Raw genomic sequence first — 25018 nt, forward strand, 5'->3', positions numbered from 1 at the left:
TTCTATCAAAACGTTTCTGTCAATTTCACGGTTACTCGTAAGAAATTTAAATTAATTTGGCGAATTTCTTGATGATGAGAATCATCATTCTTGTAGCAGTGTTATTGAGAAAATGACCGATGAATTCATTGCTAATTTATTGGGTGCTAAGTATTATTGGATCGAGAACATGATTTGTGTTAATTTTACATATATAAAATAAATGGGTAAACGATTACCCGTTTATAACCGCGGTTAATACGCATAACTGCCTATTTAAATTTCACGGGTAAACGGTTACCCATAACCGTAATCGTTTAATTTAAATGGATGGGTAACCGCGGTTATCCATAATCAATGGGTATTTGCCCATCCCTACGAGGAACTCTTTGTTAATTTAAAAGTACCTTAGTCAAGTCTTAAGTAGACTCTTAGGGTGCGTTTGTTGCGTCGGACTATCTCGGACTGGACTAGTTGCAGGGATTAAACTGGACTGGCTTAGATTAGACTAAGCTAGACTAGTTTAGTGAAGCGTTTGGAGCAGTGTCAGGACTAAGGAACAAACTAATAACAAATTCTAATATTATATTATTTAATTCATATTTATTAATATTTTACATTATTTAATAAATATTTATATTTTATTATTAAATCTGCCTATTTTCTCATTCTAGAAACCCTTCCATTCCCAATTTCGTTCATCCACTCTTTCCCTCTTTCTTCCTTTTTCTCCGCCCCTCTCCCACTGTTTTCTTCCTAATTTTTCTACGTCCCTCTCCCTTTTTTTCTTCGTCCCTCTTCCTCTTCATCTCCCTTTTTCTTCATTTTGTTCTCTATTCATCTCCCAACTTCATAATCGACTGCAAATCTTCACAATCAAACCACAAAGCAAGAAAGAGATTGAAAATTTAGGAGTTGGGAGCGGGTTGCATGTGCGATTGGCTCGAAAGTGGGAGATGGAGAAGGTCTGCAATCAAGGAGTTTTATATTTTCTGGGTTCGGTTTGCCTTCAATCAATCCCATCGTTGATTTAAGCTTATAACCATTGCAGATTTTTTTTTTTTGGTGTTTTATGGTTTATGGGTTCAGTTTTCTGGGTTCTATTTTGCAGGTTGGATCTAAATTTGAAAAATGGAACGACTGCATATTTTTTTTTGTTTTGAATTTTGCGTGATATGGGTTTGAAAATGGTTGTGGAAGCGAGGAAGAAGATGGAGCAGGGCAAGGAGGGAGCGATATGTGACAAGCAGGACGAGCGACGTTGGGTCTTGGACGACTAACTCTCTCACGATTTTCTCTCTATCAGAAGAGGGCTTACGAATCTGGCCGAAATTGGGGATCATCGTTAAGAACTCGTAGCGAGGTGGTTAATCCGAGCGAGTCCCACCTAAGCTCATTAAACTTAATCCTGGTGCAGACCAAACAAGGGACTACAGTCTAGTCTAGTCTAGTCCAGTTCTCCCTAATCTGGTCAAACAAACGGACCCTTAGGTTCTCTTGTGAAAGTGATTGTTTTAGGCGTACCATTGTTGACCACAAATAATAAATTGTTTAGTTTTTGTATGGGTTCAACTTTCTTTTTATTCTCCCGAATTTAATAAATGAAGATATACTCTATAATCGAACGTATCTTAATTCAGTTACGAGTTTGTAAACACGCCATAAGTGTGTCATCATCCAGTAGTCCATTCTATATTTCTAATATCCCCTTTGAATGTTTTTTTCTTTTCCTTCTTCTACATGCGAAAGATGTTGAAGATATGTCTCATTTGGCGTGTACATGTTAGGAATCAATTAAATAAAAAACTGATGTCCTAATGTGTCCAGGACAAGCCCAGCTGGACGTATTAAGAAGCTTCATATTCTATTTTTCGCCTTTGTTTTTATTTAAGAACTTAATTTTAAAGAGGAAAACTAATGAAAAGGGCATGAAAACTTTGAGTTTTAATGATAAGGGCAAAATAAAGGGTAAAGTGAATAGTACCAGGTTTGACTTTTTAGTGTAAAAATGTGGTTTTTCGTTAAAGTGAACAGTACCGTGAGCTTTTCGTTAAAACTCCCATTTTAAAGTGTCAGGTAATAGTACAGTCCAATTGTATTCTTTTGTTTAAGGTGGTCGGTTTGATTTTTGTCACAAGACGAATTTGAATCAAATTATTATTATTTAGTTAACTTTTGAATCAAATTATTTGACTAGTCTATTATAAGGCTTATCCACTTTCCCGTTATTTAGTGTAGATAATATCGTATGTATTAAAAAAATAATTTAAAGGCTCATTTAGAAGTGTTTTTAAATTGACTGAAAACGCTTTTAGTAAAATTGAGTTTGGATCCAAAAACACTTTAAGTGCTTTTTAGAAGAAACACTGGATATGTGCTTCTTATATGAAGCACTTAAAAGTGTTTTTTTTATGATCTACTTAGATTTTTACTAAGGATTAGTTTAAAATAATATTTTTACTAAAAACGTTTTCAATCTTTTTAAAAGCATTTCAAAATAAGCCATAAATCAACGAGAAGAATACATATAACACCAGTGTAATTTTTTTTCATTCTAGTTATGGTAACCAAAGAGATGTCCACACACATAAGAAGAGACATTCGAACTCAAAAAACAATTAACATGGCTACATAACCCGCCCGCCTAATTCACCTTGCTAAATAGATATTTAATGCAGCTTAATAAACCATCAGTACAAAACCCCGTGATTTTTCTCACCTAAACTCTAATTTTGGCCTCAAATCTTCTATACTCAAGGTTTGTTCAAAAAACAGTACCAACCTCTAATATTTCTATTTAAAAAAAATATTTCTATTTATACCATCATTTGTACAATCTCTCTAATGAAGATAGGATCATATGTGTTGGTGAGCACTACCTCTAATAGAGATAGGGTACATATAATTGGTAAGTGTAGAACTGGCTACTAATAAAGAGACTCAATTAATCCTGGTATAACTATTTAACTCTAACTCTATTAACATTTTTCTTTCAAATAAATTAATTTAAAATCTATCAGTTAGTAATACCGTCTAATGATATTCCTCTTTACTTGAAAGGTCTTAGATTCGATTCTCGTCAAAGGAAAATTTGAACCACATTATTGATAGACCATTGTGAGGCTAATTAAGCCCACTTCCACTCTCCCTTAGTATAGATAATATCGTTTGTTAAAAAAAAAAAACCAATTAAAATCCTTTTAACTCTAAACTGTGGCATAAATTAATGTAGTTGTTGTTTATGCTTTGAACAGTCCATAATCCATTGACGAAGCATCCTGAAACCACCGAACCCTTATCTGGCGTGTCCTCTATCAATCATTTGTTTCTAGTCTGATACACGAGTAGCAGTATGGAGTTAACAATTTCTGTCCACTTAGCAGCATACTATCTTTAAGTCCCCATGCATCCTCAATGATGTTGGGTTTAGTTACATAGACCACAATGTATTGTTGGGCTAGGATAGTACCAAACATGTTGGAACCAACTCAAGATAACCCACAGGAAATATATCTAATGGAATACAAGAACAAAATATAAAGGACACCAAGATTTTAACGAGGTTCCTCAACAGTCAGTGTAACTAGAGTATGTCCTCGGAGCAATAGGAGCTCACCCAATAATCCACTATCAACCAAATGGGAGTTTACAAAGTGTTGGCAAGCTCACAACCCAAACCCCAAATATACCCAATAACTCTCACATACCAAAGAAACAAATAGAGAGAAATATAATGAATAATTTCCTCTCTATACAAAGCTCAAAGCTAATACAACAAATACAACTTTGATGGAGTGATAGCTAACCAATGAAAGAAGCAACAACTTCTCCTTCTCTGAAATGGGGCTTCGGCAATGGCTCTTTTCTTCTCTGTGGAGTAACTCAGACCATGAGGATTCTTATTTCAAAAGAAAATTGATGAATTGCAGCGCTGCTGCTTTGCATTCTTTTTTATAGTAGGAAAGCTATCTTAGCTATGATTTTGGCTCTTGTAGTTGATAAGGTTCTGATAGCATGCCAAGCATACTCTGGATACGGGACATATATGTCACATAGGCCATCTTGAACTTGCTGCTATCTTGGTGTAGAAAGATCTTATTCGTGTAGCAGTTTGGGATCCTACGTGCACTCGTCTTGTTGTTTGCACAAGAAGTTTTCATCTGTACATGTGGACTCCTGGTGGTGCCTACAATGTGAGCATCCTGCCACAACCACAATTTAGCATACTTGATCTAAAATGGAATTCAAATGGAAGCTGCCTCCTCTTGAAGGATAAAGAGTTGTTTTGCTACGCTTCTGTTGCAGTTCTTCTTGAATTGAGTGAATATAGCTCAAATGATTGAGGTAGTTAGCAATTTTTTAGAGTTTATTGTAAAAAATTGTAGAATGTACAATTAAGCAGTTTACCTTGCTCTGCTGGGTACTGCGTTAATGTAGTATTGGGGTGTTCCATTTGTTCTAGTTGGAACATCCAACAGTTTGATTAAATTATTGACCTTTCCCTTTCTCATTTGTTTTTCCTTTCATCGGATTAGCGGTAGTGCTCATGGAATGGACTGACTTGCTTCGTTGTGAGGGAAGACATATTTTAATTGCTTAGTTTTATATAGAAATGGTTTTGTTGGATGGTCGGACAATCGGGCGTTACATTTGTTTCATAATTTCCTGTTGTCTTATGAACAAAAATATGGGTCTAAAATATTTTAGTCCGAGACTTAGTCCGGCATTGTACCAAATATTTCACTATTCTTATCCTACTTAGTCCAAACCAAGCCAGTCCAGCTTAATCTCTGAAGCTAGTCCAATCCGAAATAATCCAGTGCAACAAACTCACCCTAAAATTCTTCGTGATCCTCATTGTCGTCTTCTCTGGAGTATTTATTAGCCCAAATGAAAAAGTAAATTTTTCACTGTGATGTTTAAGCATCTTTCTGCGTGTGAACTCCATCGTCAACCCCAAACACATGAACTTTGTTTTGAATAGGAATCGAACTAAATCCTTGTTCTTTCTTCACTCCCTTATGCTTCATTGACCTTCAAACTTGTGCAGCATCTACCTATCTTCCACAAGCTGAATACAGATTAGCAAGGGCTATATAAGTTCCACTATTGTCTCTGATTACATATATGCCATATAAGGAGAGGGTTTCAAACTATGGCCAAGAAAAATACTCTGCATTGCTACATCACTATAATACCCCGTATTTAAAAAAAAAAGATTATATATATATATGTGTGTGTGTGTGTGTGTGTGTATGTATGTGTGTGTGTATGTGCGAAGTTCTGATTTTATTGGGTTTCTTTTTATATGCTATGTGTATACTTTTGTTATGTAAACTAGTCTTAACGTAAGTTCATTTTGCTATAAAATTATTTTGAAAACCAGCTAGTAGTATTTATTGATCATATATAATTAGAGATATTTTTAGTTTGAATTGGAGATTATGATGAGTTTGGCTTGATTTTTTTTCTCACAAAGGAAATGTGTCATTTTGACAATCATTAGAGAGTAAAGAGTAGCTATTACTCATCAATCTAAAGGAATCTTAATCATTTGGGCAACATTCTCACTCCAATACAACTCTAACAAGCTTACCTTGAGATAAACTTTTACATGGCCTGTGATGTTTGCATCCATCTTGCATGATATTCATTTGTTCATGATTAACTTGACACTTGTTGCTTTGTCATTGAAACACTTATCATCGTTAATGATTAGGACAACACTTGTTGCCTTGTTATTGGAACACACTTTATGTCTAATGATTGGCACACTTGGAAGATTTTTTTGGAGAGGAGGATGTCATGCAATCTTTATAAAGGAAGGAGCAAGAACCGAAGGAGGACATGGAGAAAGGAGAGAGGAAGAAGAAGAAAAAAAAGAAAAAGAACAACTCCAACAAAAAGCCATTCTCCCCTTCATATTACCTCTTATCTTTCTTTTACATATTGTTAAGGCTTTAAGCCATCTTTCATTGTATTTGTAAGTCTCTCATATATAGTGAAATACAATGAAAGCAAGCCCTAGTGGATGTAGTCGATTTGGCGAATCACTTAAATCTTGTGTTGTTTATACATTTACATTTCGAGATCATTGTCATGAGAATCACTCCCACCAAACCATCAAAAATCTCCATTTACTTCCCTTGAGAATGCTGTAAAATAAGGGAGACAAATCCCATAAAATGCATGAGAGCTTACCCAACATAATTGTTCTATGAAACTCAAATGGGGTTATGCATCAAAATCACCTAGAGGAAGATGAAGTAAAATGGTAAAATAATATTTCTCGATTAGATTGTTGTGTGTTATCAATACTATATTATTGATTATATAATACAATTTTGGCTACTAACAATTTGGTTGGTGTTGTAGATATTTTAGAGCATGTGATTATTGATATCCATGTTACATGGCATATACATAAGCTTGCAAAGCAAGAAAGAGAGTTGAGTTGTGTTGTGTCAAGTGCTCACTTGTGTAAAGTGTTTGAATTGTGAAGATATTCAAGGGCTAGAGAAAGCCTTAAAAATAAAATAATAAATTTTGTATATGTCAGGCATCGTGGGAAGGACTTGAATATACAATTGGATGTCGGGGGAAGTGCCGACATAAATAAAATGGAAATTGAGAATTTAATTCTGAAAATTGGGCTTAAGGGATGAACGGGAGTTAACTCATATTTTAAGGTATTCGGAGCCAAGTGGTATAAGCATGGTATGGGATGTGCATGCTTGGATGCCTTAGGTATGTGTTAGCAGGATTAGAAGGGAGTGAGTACATTCATCCATCTCATTTGCTCTATTTCATGCATTTGAAAGAATTGTTACAATTTAATTATTATTTTGTTGGTACTTTTTGTTTTGAATTAATTTGTGCACTATAGTTATTCCGCTGCGTATTCGATAAATTTTATGTAAGATTTTGTTATATGATGTATGGTGTAATTGTTGTAATTTAATTTTATTTTCCACCATATCTTGGCTGTAGAATTTATTTCTATAGCTAAGATATGACTCACACCCTAACTCGTAAATAGTTTTTATTCACAGATTGAGGCGTGACAATCACCCTTCTAATAAACCTAGCCATAAATTGATAAATAAAAAGTTGCGACGACTGCAGAACATAAACCAAATTAAGCTTTATTACAAAACCTCGTTTTATATCTCACCTAAAACCCTGATTTTCTTTTGTTGAACAACATTTTCAATGAACTCATCAACAGTTTTGCTAGAACTTCCACCTTCATACACTGCTTTTCTAGCCAATTCTTTCCACTCAAGCGCTTTCTTCTTTATTTCTCTCCCTCTCTCTCCCGCGATTATTTCGCTTATACAAAGTTCTACTACCTCCTGCCTCACCACCCCCTTCTCATCAGCCACAGCCTTCATTCCAATTTTCCACACATCCATAATGTACTTGGCATTGGTGCTTTGATCAGTCCATTGCGGCAACGCCACTATCGGAGCCCCCAAACTCAAAGCCTCCAATGTTGAGTTCCATCCACAATGCGTAACGAAACATCCGACAGCTTCATGAGCCAAAACCTCCAGTTGGCGGCACCATGAAACCACCAAACCCTTATCAAACGTCTCCTCTGCAAACCCTTTTGGGAGCTTAGCTACTTCTGATTCCCTAACCACCCATAAGAATTTGCTTTTGCTCCTCCTCAACCCCCACGCCAATTCCTCCATTTGCTCAGCTTGGAGTTGTGCTGCACTGCCAAACGCCATATATGCGACGGACCCTTTTAGCTGTTCATCTAGCCATTTCATGCATGCATCGTTGTTGGACTTGAAGAGGTTGACACCATATTCTTTGTCGTTTTCAAGTCGCTCCAAGTAGTAGGATGGTATAGTTGGTCCAATGGTTCTCAATGGTAAAAACTTTGCGATCCAATCCACCACCTAACAAAAGCAAAATAATTATACAAAAGAATTATTAAACCATCAAAATCTGCTCCTCTAATTTCTCTTATAAACCATATGCTTGAGATGAGTGAATTGCATAATGTGTCATGCAACATAAAATTACGAAATATGCACTCATATGTCAAATATACAAGGTGAAGTAAACTATGTAAGTTTCACTTGTCACGAAATGTGGGTCCACTAATATGATAAAAGAACTATATAATTATTTTTTTCAGTTACAATTAATAGAGAGTTTCGAATCCTGAACTTAGCCGACCTTTATCCATCTCCATCCTCTCACAACTAGACTAACCCCGCTTAAAGACTTATTTACTTTCTAACACTATATACTAAAACCATATATATCATCAGTTTTGAAACTTAAATCAAAGCTTTAATTAACTCCAAAAGCATATCATTACCAAAGGAATGAAGCTAATTAACGATTAAAGCATCTTCCAAATGTACTTGTTCTTCCAACTCATAAAATGAGTTGCATAAGACCCAATTAGTTTTGTCAACATTCGAGAACTGACTCACAACTATATCGTAGACAGCAAGGTAAGATCCCAAATCATATAACATGGACTGCCCAATGTTCAAGCACTAGTACAAAAAAGGCTTTGGGCGACGTAGGACCTTCGTCGCGCAAAGTCAAAAAAACGTCGCGCAAAACGTAGGACAACGAACCCGCGTCGCGCACCGACCCTCGCGTCAAGGCAGTGAAGGAAGGGTTTGCGCGACGCAGAAGTGACCTACGTCGCGCAAAACCACTTAGCGCGACGTAGGTCTTCGTCGCGCAAAACCACTTAGCGCGACGTAAACCTTCGTCGCGCAAAACCGCTTAGCGCGACGTAGGTCTTCGTCGTGCAAAACCACTTAGCGCGACGTAAACCTTCGTCGCGCAAAACCGCTTAGCGCGACGTAGGTCTTCGTCGTGCAAAACCACTTAGCGCGACGTAAACCTTCGTCGCGCAAAACGGCTTAGCGCGACGTAGGTCTTCGTCGTGCAAAACCACTTCGCGCGACGTAAACCTGCGTCGCGCAAAACCACTTCGGGCGACGAAGGTTTACGACGCGCGAAGTGGTTTTGCGCGACGCAAACCTACGTCGTGCAATTGTTTTTTTTTTTTTAATTTGGGGCAAAGAAATTTTTTATTTAATTTTTAATAAATATTGTAATTAAATTCTAAACAATAATTAATAAACCAAGAAAAAGTATTTAATTATACAATATATGAAAATGTACATACAAGATGTCCGAACAAAAAAGAAAAACTACAGGTCTTTAGGTTTAATACATCATGCTACTAAGTATCGACTGGGCGAAGTGGCTAAGAAGTCGAAGGTGGAGCAAGATTAGGTTCTGGCATCGGGATTTGGAGACCGGACATCGCTAAGGCCTGAACAATCATATTCATCCTCTCGTTCTGGGCCACAAGCTGACCTCTTAGGGTTGTCACTTCCTCCTTCAGGGAATTGACCTCTACTGTGGACGATCTGGAAGAAGATGCACCCGTCTCACGAACCCCCGCCTTCCCCATACATCGAACAACCTTGCCATGACGACGACCCAACTTCTGATCCAGGACCTGAGTCACGATCTTAAGATCTGCATCCTCAGGTACAATGACGTCCTCGATCGGGGTCTCTGGTGGAAGCTGCGATGTTGCTTCTTCGAGAATAGCAGTGCTCTTTTCCACCATATCGCCCTGTAATAATAAAGAAAAAACATATAATGTTTAATAACAAAATATAAATAATATTTGAACAATTCATAAAAATAAGAATAATAACAATTACATATACTTACAAGAAGCTGCTCAGCGATCTCTTTGCCGGGTCGAACGTAAACGTCCTTGAACAAGTCAATTTGTGGGAACTTAGAACCCTCCTGAAGAAAAAAACATAAAGAAAATTTTATTAATCAATAATAAAAAATAAATTGTATAAAATTTAAAAATTAATATACTTTTACCTGACGTCATGCCTCAAGCCTATACGAAAAAGGCTTCGAACTGGAATGGTGGAGAAGTGTCTTTGAGTCCCGAGCTTTCTTGCCAGCAACAGATTTCTTCTGTTAATCATACAATATAAATGTTAGTGCGACTATTTGAAATAAATTATTAAAAAAAAACTTAAAAAAATAACAAACAGTAAATTATTATTAAAGTATTATGTACATACTACAAATTTTGGGTCCGTAAAATGTTTGCAGAGCCACTCCCAATCCTCCAGCCGGTCCTTCAACTCAGCTGGGTAACCCTGTAGACGAGCAATCTCCGGATCATCCCATAGCTGAAAATGCTTGTGAAGAGCGCACTTCCAATCTTTGTACCGGTTTGCTAAGGTCTCCTCTAAGTAGGCACTGACCTCAGGGGATATGTCCTTAAGATCAAAATTGACCTACAAATATGAAAAACAATAAAATAAATTTAATAATATTTGTAAACAAAAAAAAATGATAAAGGCTAAAAATTAATATACTAACCGTCAACTTGTCTCGCACCAGTTCCTTCGTCTCCTCAGGAATTTGTGCCCAACTCGTCCACTGCATAGGACAACAATACCGAATAACAAAACCACAGCTATTAACGACGCTGCTATGCTGCTGTGAGGTAGCCGCTCCACGATGTCGCAAGTCATACGCAATCTTGATCAAGGAGGCGGACAAACGTACAGCATGTGCCTCCTTCAGCATTCGATTGGGCCCCTTGGTGTTTTTTTTAGCTGCCCAAAAAAACTTAAATGGTAAAAACCCTAAGCTTAAATTTGTACAGAAAATTCGGCAAAACCTCCCCTAATCATAAAAGTACCTTAAAACAGTAATTAACAACCCACAACACATTTTCACAATCATAAAAGTAATAGTTTTAAAATGAAAAAAAAAATACAACGTAGTGAGAATTAGAAAAAACTACCTGGTTGGGAGTCCCCACCCTCGACTCTGGAGGACGAGGAAGAGTGATCATAAGGCTCCGGCTCGCGGCGGCGCCGGTGAGACCGCCGTGCACTGAGGGGTGTAGGCTCCCCAATCAATGGAGCACTCAATCCTGGAGCAGTAGATGCTGATAATGCAGGGGCCGTATTGGACACACTCCGACGACGAGTGATCAAATGCGACATCTATACACTTTATGAACCATAAAAATATAACATTAGAAACTAATCCCTTCTTGCATTTGAAACTAATAAATTAGCAACCAAAGTAATATAAGTAATTAGAGCAATAATATCAATACAAGATTATTCAAAAAACAAGTGCATGAATCATATATTAATGCCCATATTCAAAAAGCAATAATATCAATACTATATCAAGATTATTCAAAAAGCAATAATTGCAATAATATCAATACTATATATTAATGCCCATATTCTAAACAAGTGCATGAATCAAGTATTAAAGCTCAAAGTGCATGAGCTTCCAATACGGATCAAAGGATTGAAATCCCAGTTCTGGAAATATGAAATATGCTTTTAAGGGTCACAGAGATCATTACCTGAGACGAAAACTGCCCAAAAACGCCAGCAATTCTTCCCAGAAACCGGATTTACCGAATTGAGAAAGATAGTGAAAATATGTGGAGAAAACTGCCCAAATTTTTGAGAAATTTGTTAGGAGGAAAAAAGGGGGAAAGGGAAATTTGTTTACAGATGGGCGAGAGGGAAGAGAGAGACCGAGTGGAATATAGCAAGTGTTCAGTCAATAAAGCATAAATCAAGTGAGCCACTGTATCACTTTCAGAGCATATTTAACTAGGCGTGCTTTAAGAATGATGGCAAGCAAGTGAGCCACTGTATCACTTTCAGAGCATATCATAGAAAAGTACCTCCTTTAGAATTAAAGAAATTTGAAAGGCAGCAGAAGTTTAGTTCAATTGTTGCCAGCTTGTTTTTGGTTTGCAGATTGGTGGAACTAGTGGAGCAGCCCAGAAAAAATAAAAAAATAGCTCCATCATAACCCTAAGGTTCGGTTGTTTAATTCTGGAACTTTTAAGATCATTTCTTGTTTTCTTTCTTTTTCTTTAATTATACATAATTATTATAAGTTGAAAGAAGAGAGAGACCGAGTGGAATATAGCAAAAGAATCGACGTTTTGTCCTATAAAAAAAATTGGGAAAATTAAAAAAACAAGCGCCTATTATTTACAATTGGACCGCCAAAAAAATTGGGAAAATTTAAACAAAGGCAGCAGAAAAGAAGATAAGTGGGAAGGAAGTGGAGTGCACACAGAAAATAAAGAAAATAAAGAATAAGAGGGGAAAGAGAGACGGGTGGACGAGTTATAATTAAAAACCTCAATTTGAACAAGTTATAATATAATTTAGTTGCTTTTAGGGAGTGCACTGACATATCTCTATAATTAAGTACTGTATACTACTTTAACAAGTTACTACTTTGAACAAGTTATAATATAGTTTAGTTGCTTTTAGGGAGGGATTAACTACTTGGTCAAAGTGGGTGGACTATAAGTATGTCCTCGATAATTTTATCTACTTTAACAAGTTACTACTTTGAACAAGTTATAATATAGTTTAGTTGCTTTTAGGGAGGGATTAACTACTTGGTCAAAGTGGGTGGACTATAAGTATGTCCTCGATAATTTTATCTACTTTAACAAGTTACTACTTTGAACAAGTTATAATATAATTTAGTTGCTTTTAGGGAGGGATTAACTACTTGGTAAGAAAATAATTAAAATCTCACATCCAATAATGTTCGACCTAATAATTTTATCTACTAAATGACGTGCCACAGTAAAATGGAAGAATTTAATTTATACGAAGTTTGACTGTTTCTCAACACATATACAAATAAGTTTGACTGTTTCTCAACACATATACAAATAAGTTTGACTGGATCAGAGGTTCGACTTCGGCTTCATGTTGATTGTTCTCCTTCTCCTTGTGTCGTAAATAGCACCAAGGATAAGGAGAAGCAAATGGAGAAGAGATGATATGAAATACTTTTGCTTTTGAAGAAGTAACTTTCCACAGGCTTATTCTTGAACTGGATTTGATTCAGGGTGGTGAACACTTGATCTTGAATCGGGCTTGTGATATCTTCAAGGACCGTTGGTGGCTTGGTCTTTAAGGATTTGATTCAAGAGTGGTGAATCGGCACGTGTAGTTCACAACGCCTTAGTGAGTTGACTCAAGAATTTGAGGGTCAAAACAAGTCCATCAAATCTAGAGTACGATAAACCCTGATGATATGGGATACTCTTGCTGTTGAGGTATTTGCCAATATCTGATCCACTATCATGAGGTATTTGCCGGTGGAATTCGTGACCTTGACAACAGTTGAGAATGAGTACTCGAGAGCAAAAGTTCCAGGCAAAGACAAAGATAGGGAGAAAGACAAAGACAAAGACAAAGACAGGGAGAAAGCATGATATGGGATACTCTTGCTTTCGACCCTGATGATATGAGATACTCTTGTTCTTGGTGTGGCTTATTTGCTGAGGTCTTATCGGGGGGAAATAAAGCTGAGTATTTCGAGAGGTTATGTTGAGGGTGCCTTCTCGAATGCGAGAAATTGTTGAGCATTTTTGCAGGTTTGTCTGTCCGTGGAGGAGGGAGGTCGACATATATAGGAATTTCGGTTTTCGAAAGCGGTGACGCTTCGGCTTTTAAGAAAGTAATTATGTTGGAATCGGTAACCGTTGGAATCGGCGCTTCGACAAACTACCCGTGATTTCCGCAAAGCTTTCTCTGCATGTGACAAGTGCTGACGAGGCTGAGAGAGACATGCGCATCTTTGTTATCTGAGTTTGCGTGTGACGGTTGCTGACGAGGCTGAGAAAGCTGACACTCTTCGATATATGGAATCGGTGGTTTGTGAGCAAGCCCAACTTTTGAGAAAGCTGACACTCTTCGATATCTGGAATCGGTGGTTTGTGAGCAAACCCAACTTTTGAGAAAGCTGACACTCTTCGATATCTGGCATCGGTGGTTTGTGAGCAAGCCCAACTTGCGAGAGGACGCCTCTTCGATTTCTGAGGAGCGCCTCTTTGATTTCTTCTTTTTATAGAGGCGTTAATTTTTTTCCACAACACACTTGAGCTCCCTCCTGTAAACACTCCCTTCTTGCACTTCCGAAATCTGAATCTGTCCGATCTCTTCTTTCTCAACACCTTCAGAAAATGTCTGGCCCTTCCGATCGTCGTTTTGACTTGAACATTGGTGAAGAGGCAGCTCCGCCTTCACCAGACAGCATATGGCGCCCATCTTTCATATCCCCTACTGGTCCCCTTACCGTTGGGGCTTCGGTGATGAAGAATGATATGACAGCTGCGGTGGTGGCCCGGAACCTTGTCACTCCTAAAGATAACAGACTGCTTTCAAGGCGGTCTGATGAATTGGCTGTCAAGGAGTCTCTGGCTCTCAGTGTGCAGTGTGCAGGTTCCGTGTCCAACATGGCCTAACGCCTATTTGCCCGAACCCGTCAAGTTGAATCGTTGGCGGCTGAAGTGATGAGTCTCAAGCAAGAGATTAGAGGGCTCAAGCATGAGAATAAAGAGTTGCACAAGCTCGCACACAGCTATGCCACCAACATGAAGAGGAAAATTGACCAGATGCAGGACACTGATGGTCAAATTTTACTTGATCATCGGAGGTTTGTGGGTTTGTTCCAACAGCATCTGCCTTCGTCTTCAGGAGCGGCACCGCTTAGTGAAGCTCCAACTGATCAACCTCTGTTGCCTCCTCCTTCTGTGGCCCCGCCGACTGCTGAAGCTCCGCCGACTACTGAAGCACCACCTGACCAATGAATGCTATTAGTTTACACATCATTGTAAAATATTTTTACTTTTATGTTTTTTTTTTTTAAGTGTTTTTTTTTTTTTTTAATATGTAACTTAATGTAAAAAGACTTTGTTTAACCAATGAATGCTATTGTTTTGATGAGATACACATTGTACAAAACTAGTTTCAACGATCCAACCGTCAAACTTGTTTGTATATGCTTCGAGATCGCATACGCCAAAAATCGTAAAAAAGAAACATTCAGAGATCAAGTAACGGGACAAAACTTTTCGACGGTTATAAACGAAAAATCACGATTTAACGGTTATTTTAACTCCGATTTTGATGATTTTTTACAGCTACACTCCTTGATCCTATATGAATACAATGAACTAATTCGATCGTCAATTTAAAACATTTACACAAGTGGATACCACAAATCTTATGTTATAGTTAATGAAAATATAAATAAACTCTAAGTGTTAGTGAATCTATTGTTTTGATGGGATACACATTGTACAAAACTAGTTTCAACGATCCAACCGTCAAACTTGTTTGTATATGCTTCGAGATCGCATACGCCAAAAATCACAAAAAAAAAACATTCAAAGATCAAGTAACGGGACAAAACTTTTCGACGGTTATAAACGAAAAATCACGATTTAACGGTAGTTTTAACTCCGATTTTGATGATTTTTTTACAGCTACACTCCTTGATCCTATATGAATACAATGAACTAATTCGATCGTCAATTTAAAACATTTACACAAGTGGATACCACAAATCTTATGTTATAGTTAATGAAAATATAAATAAACTCTTAAGTGTTAGTGAATCTATTGTTTTGATGGGATACACATTGTACGAAACTAGTTTCAACGATCCAACCGTCAAACTTGTTTGTATATGCTTCGAGATCGCATACGCCAAAAATCGTAAAAAACAAACATTCAGAGATCAAGTAACGGGACAAAACTTTTCGACGGTTATAAACGAAAAATCACTATAAAACAGTTATTTTAACTCCGATTTTGATGATTTTTTACAGCTACACTCCTTAACCCTATATGAATACAATGAACTAATTCGATCGTCAATTTAAAACATTTACACAAGTGGATACCACAAATCTTATGTTATAGTTAATGAAAATATAAATAAACTCTAAGTGTTAGTGAATCTATTGTTTTGATGGGATACACATTGTACGAAACTAGTTTCAACGATCCAACCGTCAAACTTGTTTGTATATGCTTCGAGATCGCATACGCCAAAAATCGTAAAAAAGAAACATTCAGAGATCAAGTAACGGGACAAAACTTTTCGACGGTTATAAACGAAAAATCACGATTTAACGGTTATTTTAACTCCGATTTTGATGATTTTTTACAGCTACACTCCTTGATTCTATATGAATACAATGAACTAATTCGATCATCAATTTAAAACATTTACACAAGTGGATACCACAAATCTTATGTTATAGTTAATGAAAATATAAATAAACTCTAAGTGTTAGTGAATCTATTGTTTTGATGGGATACACATTGTACGAAACTAGTTTCAACGATCCAACCGTCAAACTTGTTTGTATATGCTTCGAGATCGCATACGCCAAAAATCGTAAAAAACAAACATTCAGAGATCAAGTAAAGGGACAAAACTTTTCGACGGTTATAAACGAAAAATCACGATTTAACGGTTATTTTAACTCCGATTTTGATGATTTTTTACAGCTACACTCCTTAACCCTATATGAATACAATGAACTAATTCGATCGTCAATTTAAAATATTTACATAAGTGGATACAACAAAAGAAAAAGACAATGTAAGAACCCCAAAAGAAAAGCAAAAGGCCCAAAAAAAAAAAAAAAACGCTTTGCGCAAAGCCTTTGTTTTTCTTTTTTTTTGTTTTTTTTAAATATGTATTTCCCTTTTGCTTATGAACTAATTCGATCAACGAATTAAAACATTTACAAAAGTGAATACCACAAAATTTTATATTATACTTAATGAAAGTATAAATAAACTCTAAGTGTTAGTGAATCTATTGTTTTGATGGGAAACGCATTGTACGAAATTAGTTTCAACGATCCAACCGTCAAACTTGTTTGTACATGTTTCGAGATCGCATATGCTAAAAATTGCAAAAAAAAAATATTAAGATATCAAGTAATGGGACAAACCTTTTCGACGGCGATAAATGAAAAATCACGATTTAACGGTTATTTTAACTCCGATTTTGATGATTTTTTACAGCTACATTCCTTAACCCTATATGAATACAATGAATTAATTCGATCGTCAATTTAAAATATTTACACAAGTGGATACAACAAAAGAAAAAGGCAATGCAAGAACCCCAAAAGATAGGCCCAAAAAAAAAAAAAAATATTGGCGCGACGTAGGTACCCCTACGTCGCGCAAAACAGCTTCACGCGACAAAGACATACGTCGCTCAAAGCTGTTTTGCGCGACGCAGGGATGCCTACGTCGCGCAAAACATCTTTGCGTGACGTATGTGCACCAGCGTCGCGCAAAATTAGGAAAAAAGTGGTAAATTATCTTGATTTGGCGCCAAAACTTTGTGCGACGAAGCCTGGCGTCGCGCAAAATGGCCTTGCGCGACGCAGGGGTACCTACGTTGCGCAAAACATCTTTGCGCGACGAAGCCTGGCGTCGCTCAAAGTAGCGTCGCGCAAAGTATGTTTGCGCGACGGTTTCTTTGTAGCGTCGCGCAAAGTATGTTTGCGCGACGAAATTTGCTACGTCGCGCAAGTTTCCGTCGCGCAAACATATTTTTGTACTAGTGAAGTGGTGGCAACCCCATGCAGGAACCAAAATCTTAGACTGATCTATTCAGTAAGAGGGAGCAATCCTTTGTGAGAATGGTAGTAAATGTTGACAACAACACAGGAGTGAGTGAAGAAAACAGCCCCAGCTATTCCAAACTTTTTGGCAACGTCTAAAGGCCAATAGGAATGAATGCATCATAAACAACACAATCAACTGGGCAACCTAAGCTTGAAAGCTTCTCAAGGAGTTTGGCCAAAGTTCGTGAACCAACTTGCTTAAAGTTGAAAGACTATTAATGAATTCGGAAGGACGTGTGTACCTTTTATGGGCAAGCTTGAATCTCGACACGTTCCTACAAACACGAACAACTGCTCTGACCCTCCGTGCACGTCTAGAACCTCATAGGTCGTCGGGTTGGCTACGATATGTCGAGTTGCCCCTTGGTTTTCACCTGCCGAGACCTAGGGCCAAAAGTGATAGCCCTAAAGACCTAACTAGAATATTTGAATTGTGGAAAAGCTTGTGTTTCTTGTGTTTTCTCTCTTCCCCAAAGCCTCCTTATATAGTGGTTGGGAAGAGCGTACAAAAACTGAAAAGCCCATGAAAATCCCAAATATATTCTATTATGATTATCTCTTGATTTTCATCTAATTATCACATAGATAATTAGGAGGTTAGTATCCTCATGTGGGTGGAATATCCTATGATATTTATTTATCCCATAAGATAAATCCTACAAAAGCCCTCCAAGTAGGTAGACTCAGCAGTGTTTGACACGACACGGTGACATGACACGAAAATAACGGATTTTGGGTCAACATGATAACTAATCTGGTCATTATCGGGTGACCAGTTAATAACGGGTATACACGCGGATAACACGTAGGTAACCCGTTTGACCCGTTAAGAAAAAATTTATTTTGACAATTTTAAAGTTTAATTACTAAAAGATTTATTATAAAATACAATTGCTATATTAATATATACAATATATTCTATATTAAATATATAGTTTTGTATTATTATTCTATATATGTTAAAAAAAAAAGTTTTAGTCATTATTTATTTTTATTATGAGAGTTCCTTATTATCATTACTAGGATAAATTTTACTTAACATGTTGTCCAAAATTAAAATAAACTAGTATAGTATTTGTATAGGCAAGAACTAAGAAGACATATATACAAGTATGAAAAATGTGAAAGAATATATAAACACTCGTGATTCATCATTATTCCTCTACGAGTAGATAATGGTTACACTTACATCATCGTTTAGATTTTTAAAATCCTCCAAACCCTCATAAATAATATTTTTTATTTGGGGGTAAAATTAATAAAATTAATAATAATTATTGTAGAAGTGTAAAAAATGTAAAAAAATATATGCAATCACTCATAGTGACAAGCTTTACAACTTTCATGAAAGGGTCAACTTCGAAATCCAATACCATAATCCATAAACCTTAAATTTATATTTAACCATCGATTGTCATTTAAGCTTTATTCTTCTAACTGAATTTCATTTTTAAAATTTTCTTTTTTAAAAACATGATCATCTAGCGGATGTAAGAAGATGAACGGTTCAGAACTTTGATATCACGTTTCGATATTTACGGTTAACTAAAACATGAGTCGATGTGATATAGTTTGTAGAAACTTTATAAACATCAAGCAATATTTTCACTAACCATAAAACTTTGAATATAATATCAACGATCCAAACCGTTCATATTCTTGCATCTTCTAATAGATCATGTTTTCAAAAAAGAAAATATGAAAAAAAAAAATTGATGAGAACAAAGAAGCGTAAGTGTAAACAACAATCAACGGTTAAATTTTGATCTACGATTTATATGATTATAGTGGCGAATTTCGAAGTTAAGCTCTTCATGAAAGTTGTAAGGCTTGTCATTACGAGCGTTTGTATATTTTTTTATTAATTTACACTTCTACATTAATTAAAAAACTATTAAAGACTTTACTTAAATAACAGCCGTAAGATAAATGAGAGTAAATCTGTACCATTGGATTCTATTTCACTTATATTATTAGAACTTTTTTGGACGAAAAAACCCCTTCTCTATTCCATTATTTTCCAATTTTACCATTTGATGAAAACAAAAGCCCTAATCCCTTTCTCTCTCCCCGCTCATGTAACCTTTTCTCTCGATCCCGCTGTATGTTTTTCCTAACCCTTCTCTCCCACCGTATGTTCAGTTCTTCCGGTAGCCTCTCTCAATCTCTCTTTTCTCCTCCCTCGTGCAGTGGATGGAATCATCCTTGTCATATTTGGTCGTCTCTACATCTCTACATCTTTGTATCTCTATGCCAGCTAATGTATCTGTGATTTCTTTGCAGGATGCTACTGCAACACTCAAGTTCGTTTGAAAAATGGAGAGCACACGACTTAAGGATCTCAGACCCAAGGTAAAATGTAATAATCTCTGGCTCCCTTTACTGATGTAGGCTTGCATGCACTAGATCTGTGAATTTTAATTATGCATGTGCAATCTTTGTGCCAAAAGTTTTTAGATCCAAAGTGGTCAGGACTCAGGATGCTAAGTTCGGAAGGTTAATTTTGTCCTATGGGTTTGGGACGGATTGGGATGGGTCTAGGTGGCTGTCATTCGATGAAGGTTTGGTGAATGAGAGCCATGCCGTCTTTGCACAAAGAGAGAGGGAGGGAGTTATTGTCTTCACTGCACCATTAGTTTGATTTCATATCCCTAAGTATTTGATTTCGTCTGGAAGATGACTTCTAATTCCTATAATAATGAGATACTCAATCTTCAGTCCTGCTTAGTAGTAGCGATCATTACCTGTTTGATGAAAGATACACGTGAAACAATTGTTAATATTTAGGAACCAACAGAGCTCCTTATTTTGGGGGTTTGTTTCTATTTTTGGCAGGAGAACGATTTGGAGCAAGTGACTCTGTTTAGGCCCAAGATATTGGTTTGGGCTGAGTGTAGAATCATTCTCGGCCCGGAAGGATTTATTTAAAAACTGCTAGGGGTCATCTTGTTCATGGGCCGCATGGTTAGGGTCATTTGAATCGTAGTAGGAAAAGGAACGGCCTGGATAAGGAAGAGGCGGGGGAAGTTATACGGTTAACAGAAATCCTGGTGTGATAACGAGTCCCGGTGAGATGAGGAGGTCGAGACACATTTTGAATACGGCCTGATAGAAAGGTTAGGTCTAAAATCTTGATGGGAGTAGACATACTCGAGATGGTGTTTGATTAGAAGAAGAAGTCCTAATCCGAGTAGGGTTTAACTACTCGGATTAACTCTACTCAGGAAGTATCTGATGCTATAAATAGAAGAGGTTGTGCATTGTTCAACCCTCTCTAATTCAACACACAACTGCCCTACGCAAACTCTCTCAACAAATTTGAGATTTTTTTTTATTTTTCCTTTTCGCTGACAGATCTTCCGTTGGCATCAACAGCGCTGTGAAAGCAACTGGTGATATCTTTAGTTGGTATAGATAGCTTTGTCGTCGTAGAATTAGCTGATCTCGCAACATCTTCCGTTGGCATCAACAGCACTGCGGCGAAGACGGTTGGTTACCTATCCAAGTCTCGGTCGAGAAGGATTTCCGAATCTTAATTGATCGAGGTCATCTCATTAGCCTTCTTGGCGAAGTGAGGTGTTACAGTTTACTGAGCTCGACGCGTTGCACACCGAATTTTTTTTTATGATTGGATACTCTCAAGTGGAATTTAGAATTTGGCATTCAGACGGCCGAACCACGTTCACTATTAAGACTTATATCCGCTTTGAGTATTTGTGCCCTTACACTTTGGTGTCGATTCGGCGTGAATTTACTCTGACGAATACCATCACTATGACCGAATCCGACGACGACGACGTTTCGTGAACTTCGTAAGAATAGTAGCCTTGTCTTCAGGTTCGAGAACCCAAGAGGTCGAGACGTGTTGCTTCCTCGACTGCAATCACAAGACGCAGAAGTCAGCCGCGCACCCAACATAACATCAATAAATTTTAGTCCTCGACCGAGTTCGGCTGACGAGTTGGCACGCCCCGCATTCACCAAAGGACGTAGTTAGCGGCCTGCGCACCATGTAGGCTTGGTAGTTTTTAGGGTCAACATTTTGGCACGCTCGGTGGGACCTAGTGCTAAACTACGAAGTTCATGCCAATTGAAACGTGATCGGTAAAAAAGAAAACAGCTATGGGAAAATCAACAACCGATTTGCCAATTCAGAACATAGGACAAAGTGTGCCACAGGCACAGAATCCCCTTAATGCCGTGACACTTGAGTCCACAAGCGCAACTCGTCGAGAAAGGGAAGTTAATCTCGGCAGTCAGCTTCGCAGTCTAGAAGTCCCTAACAGAAACACCTGCGTTCTCAATGAAGGGATAATGGAGGATTGTGACAAGGATGGTGGTGAAGGATCTGATCCACCAACAAGATCGTTTCTTTGAAAACGACTTAATGAGCAGTCTCGGACAGTTGAACAGACGCTTAGTCGAGGAATCGATAAACTGCATGACGTGATACGCAGTACCAGTGAGACACAAACCAGATTGCTTGAAATACTAGTTAGGAAGGTCAGCGATAGCATGTCTTTCGATCTTTTCCAGCACTTGCCACCAAGAAATAATCTGTCACCAATTGTACAAGCCGAGTCAATCCCTGCTCGGCTCAAACCAATTGACTCGGAAAAATGAGGAGGATCGAATAGTAGGTCAGGCAGATCCGACCATAGAGTAGAAGCCACACCCGTTGATATGACCGAGGTTCAACGGATGATCGATTCGGCCATGAAAAAAGGGCCGAAGTTCCCTAAATTTATCCATCTGTATCCAGCTTATGTGGAACAGTTCGAATACCCTAAAGGTTTCAAAATCCCAGATTTTAACCTTTTTGCCGGTGAATCGTCCCTGTCTTCGTTGGAACATGTGGCTCGTTTTACCACGTAATGCAGAGATGTTAATAGTGACTTTAATAAGCTATGGTTGTTCAACTTTTCGTTAACCGGCTCAGCATTTGCCTGGTATATTAACCTCCCTCCTAATTCCATCCAAAGTTGGGAGGAGTTGGTCAAGAAATTTCACGAGCAGTTTTATCGGCCAGGGATGGAAATGTCAGTTTCTTCATTAGCAATAATGGCTCAAGCATCTAATGAGTCACCAATGGATTATCTTACCAGATTCAAATAGGCTAGGAATTGGTGCCGAGTGCCTCTACTCGAAGTCGAATTTGTCAGACTCGCTCTAATGGCCTCGATGTGGAATACAAAAAGAAATTCTTGGGGGCAAACTTTCGAGATATGTATGAACTAGCCCAGCATGTCGAGCAATATGATTATTTGATCTGAGAAGAGAAGATCTCGAAATCCCCATCCCGGGGGACGATATACAAAAATCCCACAGTTAGTTATGCATCGACCGAAGGCGAAGAGTTTCAGTACATCAGCGTGGACGCGGCCGAGATAGTAATAGATAAACCATACATTTGCAAGCCGTTGACTCAAATTAATTCCAAGGATGCCAAAATTCGCTCGACCACGGAAGGAACATTGAAGACTTCAAAAGTTTACACCTTTGATATTACAAAGGCCGAAGCGATTTTTAATCAATTGCTATCAGCAAAAATCATTAAGCTTCGGCCAGGGCGTAACATTCCCACGGCCGAAGAGCTTAAAGGAAAGACATATTGTAAATATCATAACTCGACCAAGCATGCCACAAACAATTGTGTCGTATTTCTGATGATATCCAAAGTTGGATTAACAAAGGCAAGCTAAAGTTCCCTGAAAAACGCATGAGGTTGATATGAATCCATTCCCTTCAGCGATAGTCGGCATGGTAGACGCCCGCTTGCCCAAAAGCAAAGGAAAAGAGAAGGTCAAATTTACCTCAAGATAAATCTATTTTCCAACGCGCTACCTACCGAGCTATCAGGACCAGCCATAGTCGAACCAATGTCGAACTACAACAATGAAGAAAATGATGGGCCAATAGTACCATAGATCCTAAAGAAAGGTTCCCAACCTCGACTCAAGATCGACTTGTTTTCTAATGCACCACCTACCGAACTCTCAGGACCTGTCATAGTCGAGTCCATGTCAGACTCCAATGAAGATGGGAATGGCGGGCCGATAGTTCTGTGTAGCAATTGTAAGGCACGAGTTGTATTGACCAAGCCCAAGGGGAAATTGTCTCCGATACAGATGCCAACATCACAACACCAATCGGCGATTACAGCAAAACCTTCAAAAGAACCTAGTGAAGGCCAGCGCCAAAAAGTATTCGACAGGCTCGGCCCAAGAAAATAGACAGATGGACCTACATTGGTCAGACGACGCCTTGATTTTGACGTACCATTTTACAACGAGGACTATTATTCCCGCAATTCCAGTAGTTCGAGCTCATCAGCAAATCAAAAAACCTTCAAGCCACCTGAACCATGTGACCAACGTTGGTACAGCTACAATTCTCCTACCAGCATGTATACCGCGCTATCCAAATCCTAGAAACGTCGACGTCAGCGTATAGATTGCTTGGCTCGACGACAAGCTGCCTAGCCTGTCTCGGCCACTAAATGGCAGTCGAAAGAGACGGCAGGAAGCGGAGATGATTGGCCAACCCCAACAATCATGGCTGAATTACAAGGGCATGAGGAAACTAATCGGGACTTTGAAACTACCATTGAAGCAGCCGAGAAGTGCATTAAGCTTATTCTTCGGCCCGGCGAAATGAAAGCTCATTTCGAGCAATTTAAGAAAGAGGTCGAAAGCCAACTGCCTCCATTATTATTGAAAGAACCTCTAATCAAAGTTCGACGGAATCTGCATCCCTCATTCCTCGGCGATTCATTAGAATATATGAAAGAATTTCACAAGACATATTCCGCCAATGATTTATATGGGTTGCCCAAGGCTTGCCAAGAAGCTCTTAACCTGATATTAACTTGCCCCGATGCTGAGTAGATCATCCAAAAAACCACCGATCCGGCGATGAAAGCCAGATTCCAGCACATTCGAGAGGCTAGGGTTCTCGGCTTCGAGGTCGATCTATACACGGACAGTGACACAACCGAGCTCCCTTTTTCTCTTGACGACCTTCAACACCTTCGATATCACTTCGAAGTCTTTTCGGCTGTCTCCTTGTTCGGTTTAACGGCCAATGAGACAGAACGGGTGGCACGTCTGGACGTTTACCTGGACACTAAGAAAGTCTGGATCGCCTATGAAGAACGACCTCGCCAAATACGGCAGGATTAGAATCCGACGCCAGATGCATGCAAGTCCAAAGACGACACAAACGCTTGAATATGTTGAGACACATAGCGAATTGGCCGCTAATGCTCTAACACACAATGATATAGTCCTCTTCACTCCGGAAGATGACGACCAGGATCAAATGGGCCCTTCAGTCCTTGAAAATATGGAAATTAGCATGGTCTATGTTCTTCCTACTGAATTTCAGTTGACTACACACCAACCAAGTTCCTTGGACGACGATGTGGTCGCCGAGGAGGTAACACATGTTGATTTCGTCACTACTCCTGAAGACGAGTCAACTAACGGCGATGATAAA

The 25018-nt window shown here is 38.2% G+C and overlaps 1 protein-coding gene, 1 long non-coding RNA gene and 1 pseudogene across 3 annotated transcripts; 1 reads left to right on the top strand and 2 right to left on the bottom strand.

The window, feature by feature from the left end:
* Positions 1 to 675: 675 nt before the first annotated feature.
* Positions 676 to 1599, top strand: LOC114821675 (uncharacterized). Its single transcript, XR_003769409.2, has 2 exons — positions 676 to 975; positions 1091 to 1599. It is a non-coding gene; the product is annotated as an uncharacterized lncRNA (long non-coding RNA).
* Positions 1600 to 7142: 5543 nt separating this feature from the next.
* On the bottom strand, positions 7143 to 23543 carry LOC103411459 (UDP-glycosyltransferase 74G1-like; annotated as a pseudogene).
* On the bottom strand, positions 9096 to 11783 carry LOC103453240 (uncharacterized). Of its 2 annotated transcripts, XM_029096861.2 has the most exons (7): positions 11399 to 11783; positions 10817 to 11028; positions 10387 to 10625; positions 10083 to 10301; positions 9874 to 9972; positions 9709 to 9789; positions 9096 to 9607 (listed from the first exon to the last, which is right to left on the bottom strand). In XM_029096861.2, exons 2-5 carry the CDS (start codon positions 11019 to 11021, stop codon positions 9880 to 9882), a joined length of 756 nt encoding a protein of 251 aa, XP_028952694.2. In that variant the 5' UTR covers positions 11022 to 11028; positions 11399 to 11783; the 3' UTR covers positions 9096 to 9607; positions 9709 to 9789; positions 9874 to 9879. The 2 variants fall into 2 exon arrangements, with proteins under 2 accessions (XP_028952694.2, XP_070669432.1); XM_070813331.1 differs by having other exon boundaries at positions 9709 to 9972.
* Positions 23544 to 25018: the final 1475 nt, after the last annotated feature.

This window comes from Malus domestica, chromosome 15 (genome assembly GCF_042453785.1).
Source record: "Malus domestica chromosome 15, GDT2T_hap1".
NCBI lineage: Eukaryota > Viridiplantae > Streptophyta > Magnoliopsida > Rosales > Rosaceae > Malus > Malus domestica.